This window comes from Erigeron canadensis, chromosome 4 (assembly GCF_010389155.1).
Source record: "Erigeron canadensis isolate Cc75 chromosome 4, C_canadensis_v1, whole genome shotgun sequence".
Lineage (NCBI taxonomy): Eukaryota > Viridiplantae > Streptophyta > Magnoliopsida > Asterales > Asteraceae > Erigeron > Erigeron canadensis.
The window spans coordinates 30,429,847-30,445,788 of record NC_057764.1 but is presented as its reverse complement, the minus strand read 5'-3'; the positions used below and the strand labels follow the sequence as shown (position 1 = coordinate 30,445,788).

Here is a 15,942-nt window from a genome sequence, read left to right as displayed (position 1 = left end):
TAAAGAATTGTAGAATATTAATTAAGGGGTGGGTGGATTATCTCTTTAACTGATCTAATAATTTTGATCTTAAAAATATTATCAGTTGAAGAGTTGGATGATTGGAAGCAACTGATCTAATAATTTAAAAATACTTCGTTGTTGGTAGAATGAAATTTTACATTTTAAACACCAATCATCTTTAAGTTTGCTTTGCTAGTTGAGTTGACCAACATGAGGGTATTATACATTATAGTCTCCGTAAATATATAAAAGATGTAAATATCACCTCCGTTAAAAAAAAAAAAGAGTTATAAAAATGATTTGTTTTATGGAGAAACAGAATAGTAAATCCAAATGCAAGAGACAAGGAAGTGGACTTAGTGAAGTTGGTGATTGGTTCTTCAAAGAAAGGTCAAAATTTTATTGCTCATCTTTTGGTAAGTTCAAATAATGCTACAAGCCAAAACAAAAATAATGCTACAAGTTATTTATTTATAGTTATCATGCTTGTTTATTTTGATGGAAAATTTAGATGTAACTTACTTACTATAGTGAATATACACATGTTCTTTTTCTTATAATATAATGGTTTTATCTAACTAGTTCTTGACGTAAATTTTTATTTTTATTATAAATGAAGTATCAAGTATTCTATGATAATGATTTTTCTTCAATCATACTCCCTAAGAATCTTCTTATCTCACGTTCTAATTTTTGTGATTCAGTTGAATCTCATTCTATATCTCCGCCACTTATTCCATCCAACCCCCCTTGCCACTTATTTTCCATCCAACCACATTCTCCATTCTCCATTCTCCATCCTCCATCGTATCCTTTAGTGGCACTCCATAATTAACCATCTTTACAATTATTAAGACTTTGCCTTTATACCTTTTCTATGTCCAAATGTATATAGTATCCATACTATGGAAAACAAATCCACCATATTTTTTAATTTGTATTAAAGTGAAAATAGTCCTTACTTTCGTATAGACATATGATTAGACTAACAATTGTTTGATATATAAGTTTCCTTTTGTTTTCCTTGAATGACAATTTTAGATTCAACGACATGTTTCTTTGTATGTTCAATTTCAGTTTAAGGGCAAGTCTATTTCAGAAAACTCATGTCTTTATTTTAAGATCATTTTGCTCACATTAAAATTTGAATTCAAGACTTCAGATAACATATAGCATTCATACAATCCATAACATAAATATTTTAATTAAGTAACATTTATAATTTAATAAAGGTTTTATGTTTGCAAAATCTGAAAATGCACTAGTGTAATTTATACTACTTCTAGTGTTTTTAAACATATTTTAACTTTAAATTTTAATAGTGACAGAGTTAGTTCTAATTTTATAAAAATACTAAGATATCATTTGATATTATAGTGTTTTTTCTAGGTATTTCGGGAATTCGTATATGAAATACTGACAAAGAAACAAAAAGTTTAATCATTTTTTTGATATACATATAATTTTTTGGATTAAGATTGTTCCTAAGTTCAAAACAAATATGATATGTCATGTTGAACTTTTTTGAGTGAAAATAAACTATATATAAAAAAAGAAGCCAAGCTAAAAACTTCTCATATTATTACATGAACCATTATCTGTTTGACCTTATGATGAGGATCATAATCCAATATTTTACGGTATATGTTACTATCAAATCAACAAAAATTTTAACCAAAATACTGTGAAAAATTCGTCTTCGTAGATGTCATAGTAGTATAATTACATAAAATCTCCAAGAATAAAATTCTCACCGCGCGTCTCAAAATTACCGTTTTAGAACAAAAATGACATAGTTTAAGATAATTATAACCATTTCATTGTAACACTGATAAAATTTGATAATTATCGTTTACATGCTTTTTGATTAGTATAAAATATATAAAGCGCAATACATGAGTGTGCACCTTTCATTTTATAATGATGATATTTATTATTTAGTATAAACATAATACTAGAAAAAAGTGACATATATATACTATGGTCGTTAAAACTAATACAAGCATGTATTGAACTCTATGGGCTAAAAGTCTAAAACCCGAACAACTTTGAAGCCATCTTCAACAATGGCTCTAAAGTGCTTGGATGAAACTTCCTAGCAAACAAGAAGCAAATCGAGCTATTAACACCATTGTAGATACAATTTGACTCGTATCTAATTCGATTTAGAAACGCTTCCGTGATATCTTTTCTCATAAACGTCGTCGGATGAGAACCCCCACCAGACCAATCGGTCCATGTCACGGTTGTATTTGTAGTTAAATCAGGACGAACCTTAGTTACAAGTGTAGGTAAATAATGTTCATCCATATAACAAGGTGGCAGGCAATGATATTGAAACACATTATAATAGATTTTGTCAGAAACTATTTCAATTGCAAGCTCTCTGTTAACTTCGAACCATTGGGAGCCTTTACGCCAATCTTGCAATGTAATCGTTGGGCCCATACGCTTGTTGTATCTTCCACGGCCCATTTTTCTTGGATCGTCAAAAGAGCTAAGAAAACTTTTGTTGGCATTTATAAGGTAGTTATAGACGGTTTTGAAATTGAATAGAGGAATACATGTTTCCGATAGCAATATAAATCTTTGATTAGAGAAGTCGAGTAGTGCATTTGCTAGTAGTCGTCTCTCGGCATCAATCATGGATGGTTTCCCCCATTGAACAGGCTGTTGAAAAAAAGAAAATTAATTTGCACATCAAACTATATAAAATATTGTACATTTTATAAGGTAACATATTTTACTTTGTAACATATTCAACCTTTGTGTTTGTTTGATATATAGACTAATACTATTAGATTAAAAGATTATGCACATCAAACCTTGCTTGGTATGCTTCTTTTATAAAACACCGAAGAACTTGGTGGTTCATAGACGAAATCGGGAGATGTATGAAGATAGATTGAGAAAAGACCTTCATTTCCTTTGAAGAATTTTTCCCAAAATAAACCCAAGGGCAAATGCCCCCTTGCCAAGAACATGAAGGCCACTTTCTTTGGATATTCCGCAACACTTGGTACTTTCATGGCTTTCTTTATGAGCTCATCGTCGCTCATTGAGTGGGAAAGATCCACAATCCCAGTGGTATCAATAAATTCCACACCATGAGTTAATGAAGAAGGTGATGATCTGTGACATAGGTAGACTGAGGAAGAGTGGGTTCGGGTAATTGTAGTAAATTGAGGAAAATACATGTCTTTTGGAACTAGGATTGTTTTGTAATGGCTGGTGACAAATGTGCCTAGAACAAACACGATAACGGCCATGACCACACACATGATTATGGTCGAGGCTACATGGATGTAGCCTTGGGTCAACTCCTGTTTCAATTGTTTTACGTTGGTTTTGATAAACATTTTTGATAAACTTATGTGATTTCAAACGAGCTATGCAATCTTGTTATTATACAAACTAACTGAGCATATAAAAGTATAATGTAAGGGCTTTTTGGCATGTAGGATTGTAGGAATGGTGTGATTACTACACATGATATAAACATTTGACACCAATTTTAATGTTTTGAGTTACTCTTGTTGCTTTAACTTAACTTCTGTAGCTTATGATCTAGAATGTGTCACATATATCATGAGGTAGGATCAAAACCTTTTCTCCTTGGTGTGTGATTTTCGGTATTTACATCACTTTTTAATTGGTTTTTTTTTTTTTAAATCAAAAATGTGTTATAACGTGCTTTTATGGCAATAACTTTTAGAACCTTTTTTATCATTAGAAAAAGAAATCCAAGTGTCCAGCATAACCAGTTAGTTTCTTTCAGTCAAGTCCAATGGACTATACACAAATAAGTGTCTAGATGGGCTTCATTGGACTTATGCGCTTAATAGTTAATATCCCCAACTTCCACAGAAAGGCATGACTCGTGAGCAAATTTTTTTCGAAAAACCAAAACCAAACTAGTACTATTATCGAAAACCGAACCCATAAGAATTCGGTTTCGGCTCTTGCTTTGTGGCTATTTAAGTTTCGGTTTCATAAAGAACGTGAATACTATAAGAAAAAACCATCAAAGTCTATGTAATACCAATACATCATATGTTGGTCAGTGGTTGGTGAGTTCCTTTGATGACATCCTTGTCCCAAGTTCGAATCCTACGCCAACTTTGATATATATTGGAGGTCCCTATATGATGGGTTGGTCTGGGTATATTTAGGTTCAGGTCTGATTGGACAGAGTTTACTTCTATTAATTGTCGTGCCTTCGGACGGATTGACAGAGAATTTTCTTCCCATTAGGTTGAAGTCTGGTGTACGGGGTGCTCTAGCGTGGCCCGATTACGATAACATAGTCTAGACCCCCAAAATTGAAATTCATCGTTCTAAAATAAAAATAAAAATCTGTAATACCAACTCGAAAATGAGACAAACATGTGTAACATTTCATATATTTAGAAATTTTGTTTTATTCGGTCCATACTAAAAAAAACGGTACGTATACCTGTAGTGCTATTTTACTTTGGTTTGGTATTTAAGAAATTTAACTATCTTTGGTATTTGATATTTTCTGTTTCAATATAAAATAGTATCTTGTTCGTCCCTAGAATAATGAAACTAATGATATAGTCTTAGGGTACCAAAGAGAAAATCTGAATATGTGAGACAGCCCATCATAACATCAAGTATGTTTGTTTTTTTATATTTTACACTTTATTTTATATGGAGTAAGTGTCAAATTCAAAAAAAAAAAAAAATTTTAAAAGATATTTTTCTTTTCTTAATAAAATAGCTTATCAACCTGGATGATACTTGGGCGTTATTATGATATTTGTTTTTATAAATTTTCAAACATATAATCGTTATTAACATTAATTAGCATAAAAATGATAAAACATGATGTCAAAACTCGTAAAGTCATAACTTTTTTTTTTCCATAAATATTAAAATATAAAAGCCGAGTGAACCATTTATGAAAATAAGTTTGAGACAATAAGTTAAATTTGAAATATACAATAAAGACATTAAAATAAAATTTTTAAAATTTACAAAAATAACAAATTTAAAAACTTGCTTGCTAATTTTTAACAACTTGTAATTACCCATTAGAAAAGATGAATATATATCGAAAAAATAAAATTAGTAATGTAAAGATGACCTCACAAAATAATTTTTTTTTTAAGATTAATTTTAAAAATTGATTGTGGTAGAGCTATATATATTTTATATATATCAAAAATAGATAACATCATTGAAAGTATTTTTTTATTTAGCAAAGAAATAAAGATCAACATTGTTAAATTTAAAATGGAGTGTTTTTTTACCATCATGGTATGATACTATGTATGAAAATTTAAAACATTTTTTTTAAATAGTTGAAAAATATTAAACATTAAAAAAAATATATATGTAATGTCATAATATTGTTTTTCTTTACTTAATATCTACTATTCTTTTATAATGATTATTCATCTCTTATTTTAGGAAAGAGTTAGAAAATAATTAGATGAGAAATTACTAGATTGCCCTTAATAAACAACCCTTAAGGAAAGGGTTATTAGATATTACCAAAATTACCCTTAATGAATTAATTTACACTTTAAACCCATATCTTTTAAAATATAACTATCACCATTGTATCAACTTACACGGTTAGACCACTCGACACCAATTGTCGATGTCATCGATCATCATCCATCACCGACACCACTAAACCACGGTCGCCGCATTGTACGGGTACAATGCTAGTATAGGTTAACTTATAATCATTTTATTCCTTTTAACATTTAATCATTAAAAATAAAGAGTCACGAAGTAACCCATCCCTTGATTGGCCGCCCTTTCTTATCTTGTGTAACCAAATCAAAAAAGCAACCAGTCAACACGAAACTTACCTTTTACCTCTCTGACTTATTACTACTACTATTCGTAGGTAAAAATTAAATTTTTTTAAAAACTTTTTTACCCTAAACGAAAAAGTTCAAAACAAAAAAAGATATAAAATCGGTTGGTTATTTGATATCGGATCTTAGCGTTAGTAATTACGCTCTGCACATCAATCCACCTTCTTCTTCTTCTTCTTCAATTGATATTATTAATTTAATTCCTTTTTTCTCTTTCGTAATAAATAATTATATACTATATATATTCAATTCAATTCAATTCATCACCCCTACCTGGGTGAATTTCATTACTACACACACACACACACACACACAGTTTTTCAGCTCAATTTTTTTTTTTTTATAAAAAAATATTGTTCAAATTAATCGGTAAAAAATAAAAAATAAAAAATGAAAGGCGGTTCAAAAGTAGAAGGTGGAACAACAACATCAACGTCATCATCATCAGCATCAGCAACAGCAACAAATGATAATAATAAGAATATATCAGGAGCAGCTGCAATTCAAAACAGAAGAGATCCATATGAAGTTTTGAATGTTTCAAGAGATGCTTCTGATCAAGATATTAAATCTGCTTACAGAAAACTTGCTCTCAAGTTTGTTTCATTACTTCCTTTATTTTTACTAGATTTTTTGAATTTGATTATTACTGTATTTATTTGTATTATATCTATATATATGACTACTTCATTTATTGATTTTATTTAATTGTTGTTGTAGTAATTATTATAATTAATACAAATATTTATGATGATGATATTGTAGTTAATGTGATTTTGTTACGATAATTTACTACTTGATGCTAGATATGCATATACATATAGATACAAGAATATACGGCTTAGTAAAAGCGAATATTTTGTTAAATATTCCGTGCGGTGATTCTATTCGTGTTTTATGTTAGTGTGTATAGGTGAAAAATCTGTTTGTCTAGTGAAATGTTTGGATCCTATTCGCTCGTTTTCTCGGTTTGTGTTGTAATTTTGAAGAGTGTTGTAATCTAGTGAATCTGTTTTTAAATTTTTTGTAAGTAGCAAGGTTATCCATATGGAAGCTTATATTCGGTTATTATAAATTTATAATGTGATGGATTCATCCCGGATTTGATTTTTGGTGACCTAATGTTATAAAATGAAATAAAATGGATAACTGATCAATTATCAGTCTAAGATCATTAATGTTGGTTGGTTGCATGTGTATGTATATACAGGTATCATCCTGACAAAAATGCTAGTAATCCTGAAGCCTCGGAGCTATTCAAGGAAGTTGCTTATTCATACAGCATTTTATCTGACCCGGAAAAAAGAAGGCAGTATGATAATTCAGGCTTTGAGGTACTTTTACAACATTCTGAAATTTCTATGACTCCTGTGCGCTTCTACTATAGCTATCACCATGTTATCTAGGGGGTGATAAGTGCATATAATCATTTATTACGTTAATTTAAAGTATAAACGCAGTTTGAAGTGTTTGGCTATTAGATGCTTTTTTATCATATTTTAAGGAAGATTTGCACTTATTTATACAGTTGCAGAATATAAATTTTAAAGAGGGCGAGAAATCTTGTTACTTGATATTGCATGACACATTGTTAGCACCGACATAAAAAAACACAAGTTCTCCACCACACATGAAGCACTACTTTAAAACACATCTAAACTGCTCTACTCTAAATAAAAAGAATCTTAACAAGAACGTGACTGAACATGAACCACGGTACCTGGTATGCGTAATGGTTAATGTACCCATGTGGATAAGATCCACGGCTCTGAAACTTTATCCTCCCATATACACTTACAAACAATGTATACATAACATAGGCATTCGTGATTCGTTATCATCAATTTCCATTACCATCAATAAGATATGCATTTATTTTTATAAATACATGTAGTACTCACCTCAATGCATGTTAAAGGCTCTTACACTATGTTCTTGAGTTTTTGTAGAGGGGGAAAAGAAAAGAATCCAAGTGATTTTAAAACAAGTTGGGTTCTTGAGTTTTTTTCTAAGTGAGAAAGGAGATGAATTGAAATGATTTGAAGAGAAGTTTTAGTTGTTTTTGTTTAAAAAATCTTCCTCCCATTATTGGGATGATTTGGAAGGATTAAATCTTACCTCTTCTTATCATATCACTTCTTTTCTTTTCTTAAAAAAATAGACTCAAGAACATAGCATTAGTCTCTTCCTGGATTTTCCTCTTTTTTTTTTGGGAGGGAAAGGCTTTTAATGGACTTGTGTCCCACTGGAGTTGCTTGATTTAGAGTAGTAGTATTAATATTGAATAACTTTTTGTCAATCCAATAGGCTCTTGATGCTGATGGATTGGACATGGAGATTGATTTATCAAACTTAGGAACCGTGAATACTATGTTTGCAGCATTATTCAGGTATTTTTATTTAAAAGAAAACTTGTCCAGTTATCTGTCCCGCAAGTCATTCTTTGTTATACCCTTTTGTCTTTTTAAGTAAGCTTGGAGTTCCTATCAAGACAACAATTTCAGCGAATGTTCTTGAGGAAGCATTAAATGGAACAGTCACAGTCAGGCCCCTTCCAATAGGAGCATCAGTTAGTGGAAAGGTTAGTATCTATCATAGTGTTAAAAGATGACAACTTCTTTTTACAGTTGACATTTGGGTAACTTAACTAAGTTGAATTGCAGGTAGAGAAACAATGTGCTCATTTTTTTGGTGTTACGATAAGTGAGGAACAAGCTCAATCAGGGATTGTTGTTAGAGTTACTTCAGCTGCACAAAGCAAATTTAAGGTGCTTTAAGTTAGTGTTTTTCAATGTTAATGTGTTTATCTTATTGTTTGACCGAATATTGATCTGTATGAATCTAACATTGCAGCTACTTTATTTTGAGCAAGACAATGGTGGGGGCTATAGCCTGGCATTACAGGTACTTCCATTTCTGTCATATATTGTTTTAGGCTTTTTAAGTATCATTGTGATAGGAACATAGTGTTTAGACTTTAGTGATCCTTTTCTATAACTACAAGTGGCACCATGAGGAAAACATAAGAAAAATGGAGAGATTGATGCTATATAACAACTAACGTTGTAGTATTAGTACCCTCCTGAATTTTAGTTTGTGAAGAAACCATCGATGATATCAAATATTCGAATCCATGTGCTTTAAAACTTAGGAATGAAGAACAATTTTTATCTTATCATTTTATAGTTCTTCGTATCCATCTATAATTCTAGTTTAAATGTAGTGTGTTCTTCTCAGTGTTTGATAATGCCCAAGTAAGTGCTATTTTGAATAGAGGCTATTTAACTTGCAGATTATGTTTAATTTTCTCAAATTTACATATAGCTGTATACTCAGAGTTACCTTTGAAGTTAAAAATTGAAGAGTAATATAGCAATGAGATGAAGTCATTCAGTGCTTCTTTTTCTGCTACGACTTGGGTCTCTTATAATTTTGATCTTTTTGTTACCATTGTTGCTATTTTATGTGTTCCTCACCTGCACCATTTGCATAATTGCACGTGGTAGGGTGTGTTGAAGTCCATAAACCTTGGAGGCTGTTTAGAAGTGTTTTCGGGACAGATCAATGCCGTCGTCACTCTTATTTTATTGGAATGTTGGATGATATTTTTTCATTATAGTTCTACCGGTGAAAACTAGAAGGAGTTCAAATAGGTTTGTAAAACACCATTTACAGTTTTTGTCGGTTTTTCAGTTGCAAAGTTTGATAGCAAATTAAGTGCTCTCAAATACATGATGCATATCAAAATATAGAGTAATTGAGTTTTAAGGAAAGCAAATTTGCACCATGATTTAGAGTGGTTAGGACTTTATGTCTTACGTTTACATCCTTGATTTACTTTAAGAGGCTCATCAACTAGAGAACTGATGCTCCTTGATGGTAGAGTAGGAAACAGTTAAGTGACCTTTCAATCAACTCTTATGTACCTACATGCTATTGATTCATTTGATGACACTCATCATATACGATCAAGGGGTAGCTTAGCTACAAGATCCGATCAATCGTTAGATACTTGAACAAGGTATTCTGAACTTGTTCAACTAATGTCAACAAATGAATGTTAATTGCCAAATCTAAGTTCCAAAGTTCCTATCAAAGACTTCATGTGAACAACCCAACACCGGGGTTTGATACTGAGGAAAAGCTTGCCAGCTTACTAATTCTTCCACTGATATCCGTATCAATATTTTCCATGCCTTGAGATAAATAGTTCTTTGAAGAAAAATATGACTGTTCGACCATACGCTGCGTCCATGGTCGTCACCTACTCACCTGGGCTACTTTAATTTTTTCTGTCTGAAGTAATTTACTTTGTAAAATATTTTTTACTATCTGTTTGCAAAATCTCTTTTTCTTTCTCTTGATATACAAATGATGTGCTTCCAAATTTGGGTTTATGAAGAATTATGTGTATGGCCTATTCACTTTAAGTGGTTCACCATCTTGGTGCTTTAGATGTCATTCCTCGTCTTATAGGATAAGACGATAAGTAGATAAGCATTCTCGAATACCTAGAAGCTTTAGCTAGCTGTGGATTAGTCTAGTATTATCCCATAGTGTTCGATTACCTCATGTTCATGTGTGTTGACAGGTTGTATTGTTGAATTTTCTTAGTAGTTAACATATTGATCTAAAAACCCGTTTCATGATTAGAGTGAACGCCACATTTAAGTAGACTAATATTTATAGCTCATAACAAACATTAATGACAGATAAATGCTGGAGAGTTATGAATTATCATGCCTTTTGTATGATTCCAAAGCTGGATAATGTATTGATTATTCCCAAGTTATCGCAAATTGTTAAAGTTTATTTTGCCGCTTCATGTTTTTCCCCAAACAAGGTTAAAACCCATAAAAACACATCTGTATCAATTCTGCACCTCGTGTACCAGCTAACAGCCTTGGATGGTGTACATCGTCGAGGCTGCAGTAACTATAAATGACACATGTCAGTGGGGTTCCAGGTACAACTACAACTTCCCATTTGGCCATTTGCAAGGTGATGGGTTCATGGGGACGGCATCATTTTGGTGACTATCAACTTGTGTGGGTTCAGGCTGTGTATTGGGCTGTAGAATAGGTGGTTGATTTGTGCTAGGGTAAATGATAGGAGGTCTTATTGGGTGTTCAAGTTGTATATCAGTCAGTATAATAGGTGCATCAGTAGAGTGCTGGCAAAAGTAAACCTGGAGATGGTGATGAAGGGCATGTAGGAAACAAACAGACATACCTTGATTGTGCTGAACGCACCTCATATATTTTTGTCATTCAAGTTATATCATCTTTACTGAAAGACATCCATCAATTGTATTTGGGATATTAATGAAATGATGCAATGTCTTTTGACAGACATGGAAAAAATGAAACAGAATAGTCTACTGGACCAAGATAGCATACAAAGTTCTCAACCGACTGAACCTGCAAGTTGGTAAATAGTTGAGGATATAGTTTATCGTTTATACTAAACAGGAAGCTAGAATCACCAGTCAGATATACTAGAGAATCATGCAATTGGATCTGCTATAGTTTCATTTGATTCTGAAGTTGAGACCAACTTATCTGAGGTTCGACTAGGACACATCAGGCCAGAAAGAACCAGGGGAGAAATCACAAGCAAAAACCCAAATCCCAAACTGACAGCTAAATGAACAGAATATGGAGACCTGTGAGGTCACAAAACATGAAACCGTCCTAATTAGAGCTCTCTGGAGCAGTTTTGTATACTGATGTTGTGAACCAGCAACAACTCGGCTAGGGTTAGTGTAAAGATAGGGTTTGAGTAGGTGAGATGTGATAGTGGGCTCATGATATTTAAATCGGACAAATTATCAATATTATATATAACCTTCGGGATCTGATACCATAATAGGTTCATAGTGAGTAGGTTTGTAATTATCAGGCTGAAAATATTAATATAAGTCAGATATTCTAATCAAGGAATCATAAGTTAAACCTGCCAAACCAGGTTAATCAAACATAAACTCGGTAAGTCTATCTCGGTATCTCTAAACAACATTGTAGTACTGATTTCAGATGGTTGTGAACTTTAATATAGAAAATTCTAGCAAATTTACTTATGGTCCAAGTGTTAATCTTACACATTATGGAATTCTAAGCATTTACTGAAATGTTATCAGGCTCGGGAAAGGAGTAGAAAGCATTAGACACAATGTTTATGATATAATGTGGGCTAGTCTTGTTTGACGTACTTGGTCATTTCTTTTTGAACTGAAAAAAAAAACCTTGATGGCTGTTATTTTGGTACAATCTCTGCATATGTAACCATGTTCTGCAATGAGGGATTTTGTAAAGTTATATAGAATTGTTGCTCCAAATTATCATTTATGAATTTATCTTTTGCAGGAAGATAGTGAGAAAACTGGTAAGATGACTTCCGCAGGGATGTACTTCTTGCATTTTCAAGTATACAGAATGGATTCAACTGTTAATGCTGTAAGCATCCTTCAAAGTTACAATACATCCCCCTTTATTACATCATGTTGGGTGTAATTACTTTAACAACGAAAGTGCACTTGTGTTCGTCATGCAGTTTGCAATGGCTAAGGACCCTGAAGCTGCATTCTTTAAAAGGTTAGAAGGTCTTCAACCGTGCGAGGTCTCTGAACTAAAATCTGGCACTCACATATTTGCGGTCTATGGTGGGAACTCTTATGCATTCTTTTATTGATGTTCAGTATGTTATATTTGTGCAAATTTTGATCTCCTTATTTGCTTGCAGGAGATAATTTTTTCAAAACAGCATCGTATACAATAGAAGCTGTTTGTGCCACCACATATGAGGATACAACCCATAAGCTCAAGGATATTGAGCAGCAGATTTTGAGAAAGAGAACCGAGCTACGTCAATTTGAGACAGAATACCGACAGGTATCTTATCTTCTCAGGCATTTGTGATCTACTTATTGATGTTGCGAAAAGAAAGCTATAATGATATTCTGACATTCCTTCTATAGGTTAAAATCACCTTTTTTTTTGTGTCTAAATTGCACCCATTAGCGTGCATAGATTCATTTTGCCAGAACGAAAACTTATAAACACACAAGACATCGTAAAGTGTAAATTCATTATTACTCCATATGTGTCATGAGCTGGGTGAAATTCTTTTGTAATTTGCTAATATAGTGATATGTTACAAACATTTCTCTTTTAATTTTTGCAGGCTGTAGCACGATTCAAAGAAGTGACAGACAGATACAGCCTGGAAAAGCAGAATGTATGTGCATATGTTTATTACAAAGTTAATTACTAAAAGACATAACTTCAATTGCTGTGAAAATAATTTTTATTTCGATTGTCAAATGAATGATTTAGTTGTTAAAAAATTGGCCAAAAATCTGAAAATGCCAGATGATACACATAAGCATTTTCGTATAATAGATAAGTAATCTAGTATTAATGTTTCCTTGGTCCATTTTCAAACGAACATTTTCCAGGGTGGTGAACCTCCATTGTTTTTCAAAGTTGAAACAGTAGCAGTTTGTTTGTCTTTTGGTAATCAACCTATTCCTTAATAATTTGCAAATGATTATTGTTAGAGGTTGCAAAATGGTTAGGCTGTTTGCTAGTAAAAATGGGTTCTCTCCAGACAGTTAATTTTAGGAGTCCAATAAAACATCCTGGGCAAGTTGACCTGGAACCATGTTAGTCCAAAATCATAATTTTGATTGTGAACAACTAGTGTGTCAGTTATTATGATCTTTTTGACCTATTTGATCCGTTTTCATATAACCTTTTATTAATTTATTTATCTTACTCGTTGGAAATGAGCATAACATGAGTCAAAAATCACCACCTCCACTAAATTATGTTTGCATTTACTTGGAAAACTAAAGGTGGTCCTTGTCGTATTTCATACAGGTGGAAGAACTTTTAAAACAAAGAGATAGTATCCAATCATCGTTCACTGTAGGCAGGTCAGTGGTGGTAGGTAGTGGGAGTAACTCTCAAGTTAGTAATGGAGGAGGCCACACCAAAGTTCCTGGCGGTGAAGGTGAAACCAGCAACAGTCCAAATGAAGAAGGAGCCTCTGATGCCAAATCCAAGAGGAAATGGTTCAATCTTAACCTCAAAGGTTCATCTGATAAAAAGTAACACTTAATCACCTCCTTTGTGGGTTCAAAAACCTGTGCTTCGGTCGGTTACATAACTGTGTTATTTGTTGAATCTTATTTGGTTGTCCTAATTCATGGTTTTTCTTCTTTACATAGAGGTTATATTCATGTTCATAATGGCTTGTTGTTAATTAGAATTCAATATTGTTTAAACATTCTATTTGGATCTTTTAGTATACTCAACATGTCATATTAATTGATTATTTTTTAGTGAAAGGATCGATTCTTTATCATGTTATGGTGTGTTTGTTTTATGAGAATGGGAATGAAGGAATCACTTTCATTCTATTGAAAGTAATTGGCTCATTGATTTGGAATTACAAATCATGAATCAAACCGCAATTTATTTATTTTTTTTAACCCACTCAGGGTGGTGGTTTCAAAATCCCTTCCGATTTCCACTAAAAGACCAAACTTATAGTGGTTTCAAATACTAACACTCCATTTTTTAGTTTTTTTTCCATAGGTTAAGAAAAGAAATGATAAGAAACTCCTTCAAATTTTCATTCTTGAGTTTATATTATAAAAGAAAGGATAAAAGATGATAGGAAAAAATAGGTGTTTTAAGACTAAAAGTTTTCTTGCCAATTTAGCATGATTTTGCTAGAAAGAAAAGGATATATATATATAATTACCACTTCACCCTTCACTTCACATCTAATATTTCTTTCAAAAAGGCTATATTTGTAAAATTATATCTTTTTTCTTTTTTGTTTCTTTCCAATAAAACTCAAGAATGTAATTAACTCTTTCTTTTCTTTCTATTTCTTTCATTTTTTATTAAACTCAAGAATGCATTATATCTATATACTTTATTTCCCTCTCCTATCCAATCTTATCAATTCTTTTCTTTCAATTATAAACTCGAGAATGTAGTGTAAGGCAAATATCAAAAGCTATTTTTATTATGTTGATACTCTTTACCCATATACATGACGGAGATCAAGTATTGTTAAAAAAAAAAACCATTTTTGTTACCAATCTGTTGCATATATCTGAACTTCCCAAGTAGAGATGGCCAAAATCTTGTTATTGGAGGAACCGGTTCGGAACTGGTTCTAAGTCAATGTTTGACCAGTTTTTTTCGGCTTTTTTAACCAAGAACTAGAACATAACCGATTTGGAACCCTTTTTTGGATCCAAAAGTGGAACCGATTCGGAACCAATCGGTTCTCGAGGAACTCGATTTTTTCAGGGTCACGATTCCGGTTTATCCGGACCGGTTTTTTGGCCATCTCTATTCCCAAAGTACGTAATTTGGATACTAATCTTGGTCCATTTAATAGAATTAGGCCCGGTCCAAGTTCGTATATTTCTCTTTATTGGCTATTGGATTTTGGAATTCTTTTTTATTGATCTCCAATCAACTACTCATCTTTGTTAACAATATATGCCATTCAAATGGGGAAAATATAAAATGAAAAATATTGTAATACGATAGTACTCGTAGTTGTTAGTTAATTATATATATCCAAAAGTTGCAAGAGGCGTAGTTGACTCAAATTGCAATCAACCATTTTGTAATTTGACTCCAAAAAGAAGAGGTTATTTGTGGATATCACTTCATTAAAATCCCAGATTTTAGTGGTAGCTGACTAGAATTTATATTATAAAAATCGTAATTATTGTCAACTTTTCCCAGGTATTACTCTTAGTTTTACTTTTCTTGATAATTTATTATAAAAATGTTACACAGTTTCTTAGTGATTTGGACATTTTTAATAAGACTTTAAAGATCTTGTTTCTATGTATGTTATCATAGAAGACTCAATTGTGCAATACGAAGGTTATAAATTTCATTTCATAAATGATTTTCAATTAACCAAATACAAACAAATTATAATTCATTCAAATTTCAATTTTATCAAATTTCAATCCTTTTAAAAATATTCTAAAAACCAAACAAACCTTTATTGTGATGTGTTTTATAACGATGTTATACCCCTTAAA

The 15,942-nt window shown here is 32.0% G+C and overlaps 2 protein-coding genes across 2 annotated transcripts; one reads left to right on the top strand and one right to left on the bottom strand.

Moving 5' to 3' along the window:
• Window positions 1-1,973: 1,973 nt before the first annotated feature.
• On the bottom strand, window positions 1,974-3,284 carry LOC122597380 (glycosyltransferase BC10-like). Its single transcript, XM_043769980.1, has 2 exons — window positions 2,829-3,284; window positions 1,974-2,673 (listed from the first exon to the last, which is right to left on the bottom strand). Exons 1-2 carry the CDS (start codon window positions 3,282-3,284, stop codon window positions 2,035-2,037), a joined length of 1,095 nt encoding a protein of 364 aa, XP_043625915.1. The 3' UTR covers window positions 1,974-2,034.
• A 2,775-nt stretch (window positions 3,285-6,059) lies between these two features.
• Window positions 6,060-14,225, top strand: LOC122595459 (chaperone protein dnaJ 15-like). Its single transcript, XM_043767822.1, has 11 exons — window positions 6,060-6,454; window positions 7,069-7,192; window positions 8,166-8,248; window positions 8,328-8,439; window positions 8,522-8,626; window positions 8,712-8,762; window positions 12,224-12,313; window positions 12,411-12,519; window positions 12,600-12,748; window positions 13,041-13,094; window positions 13,739-14,225. Exons 1-11 carry the CDS (start codon window positions 6,249-6,251, stop codon window positions 13,970-13,972), a joined length of 1,317 nt encoding a protein of 438 aa, XP_043623757.1. The 5' UTR covers window positions 6,060-6,248; the 3' UTR covers window positions 13,973-14,225.
• The last annotated feature ends 1,717 nt before the right edge of the window (window positions 14,226-15,942 follow it).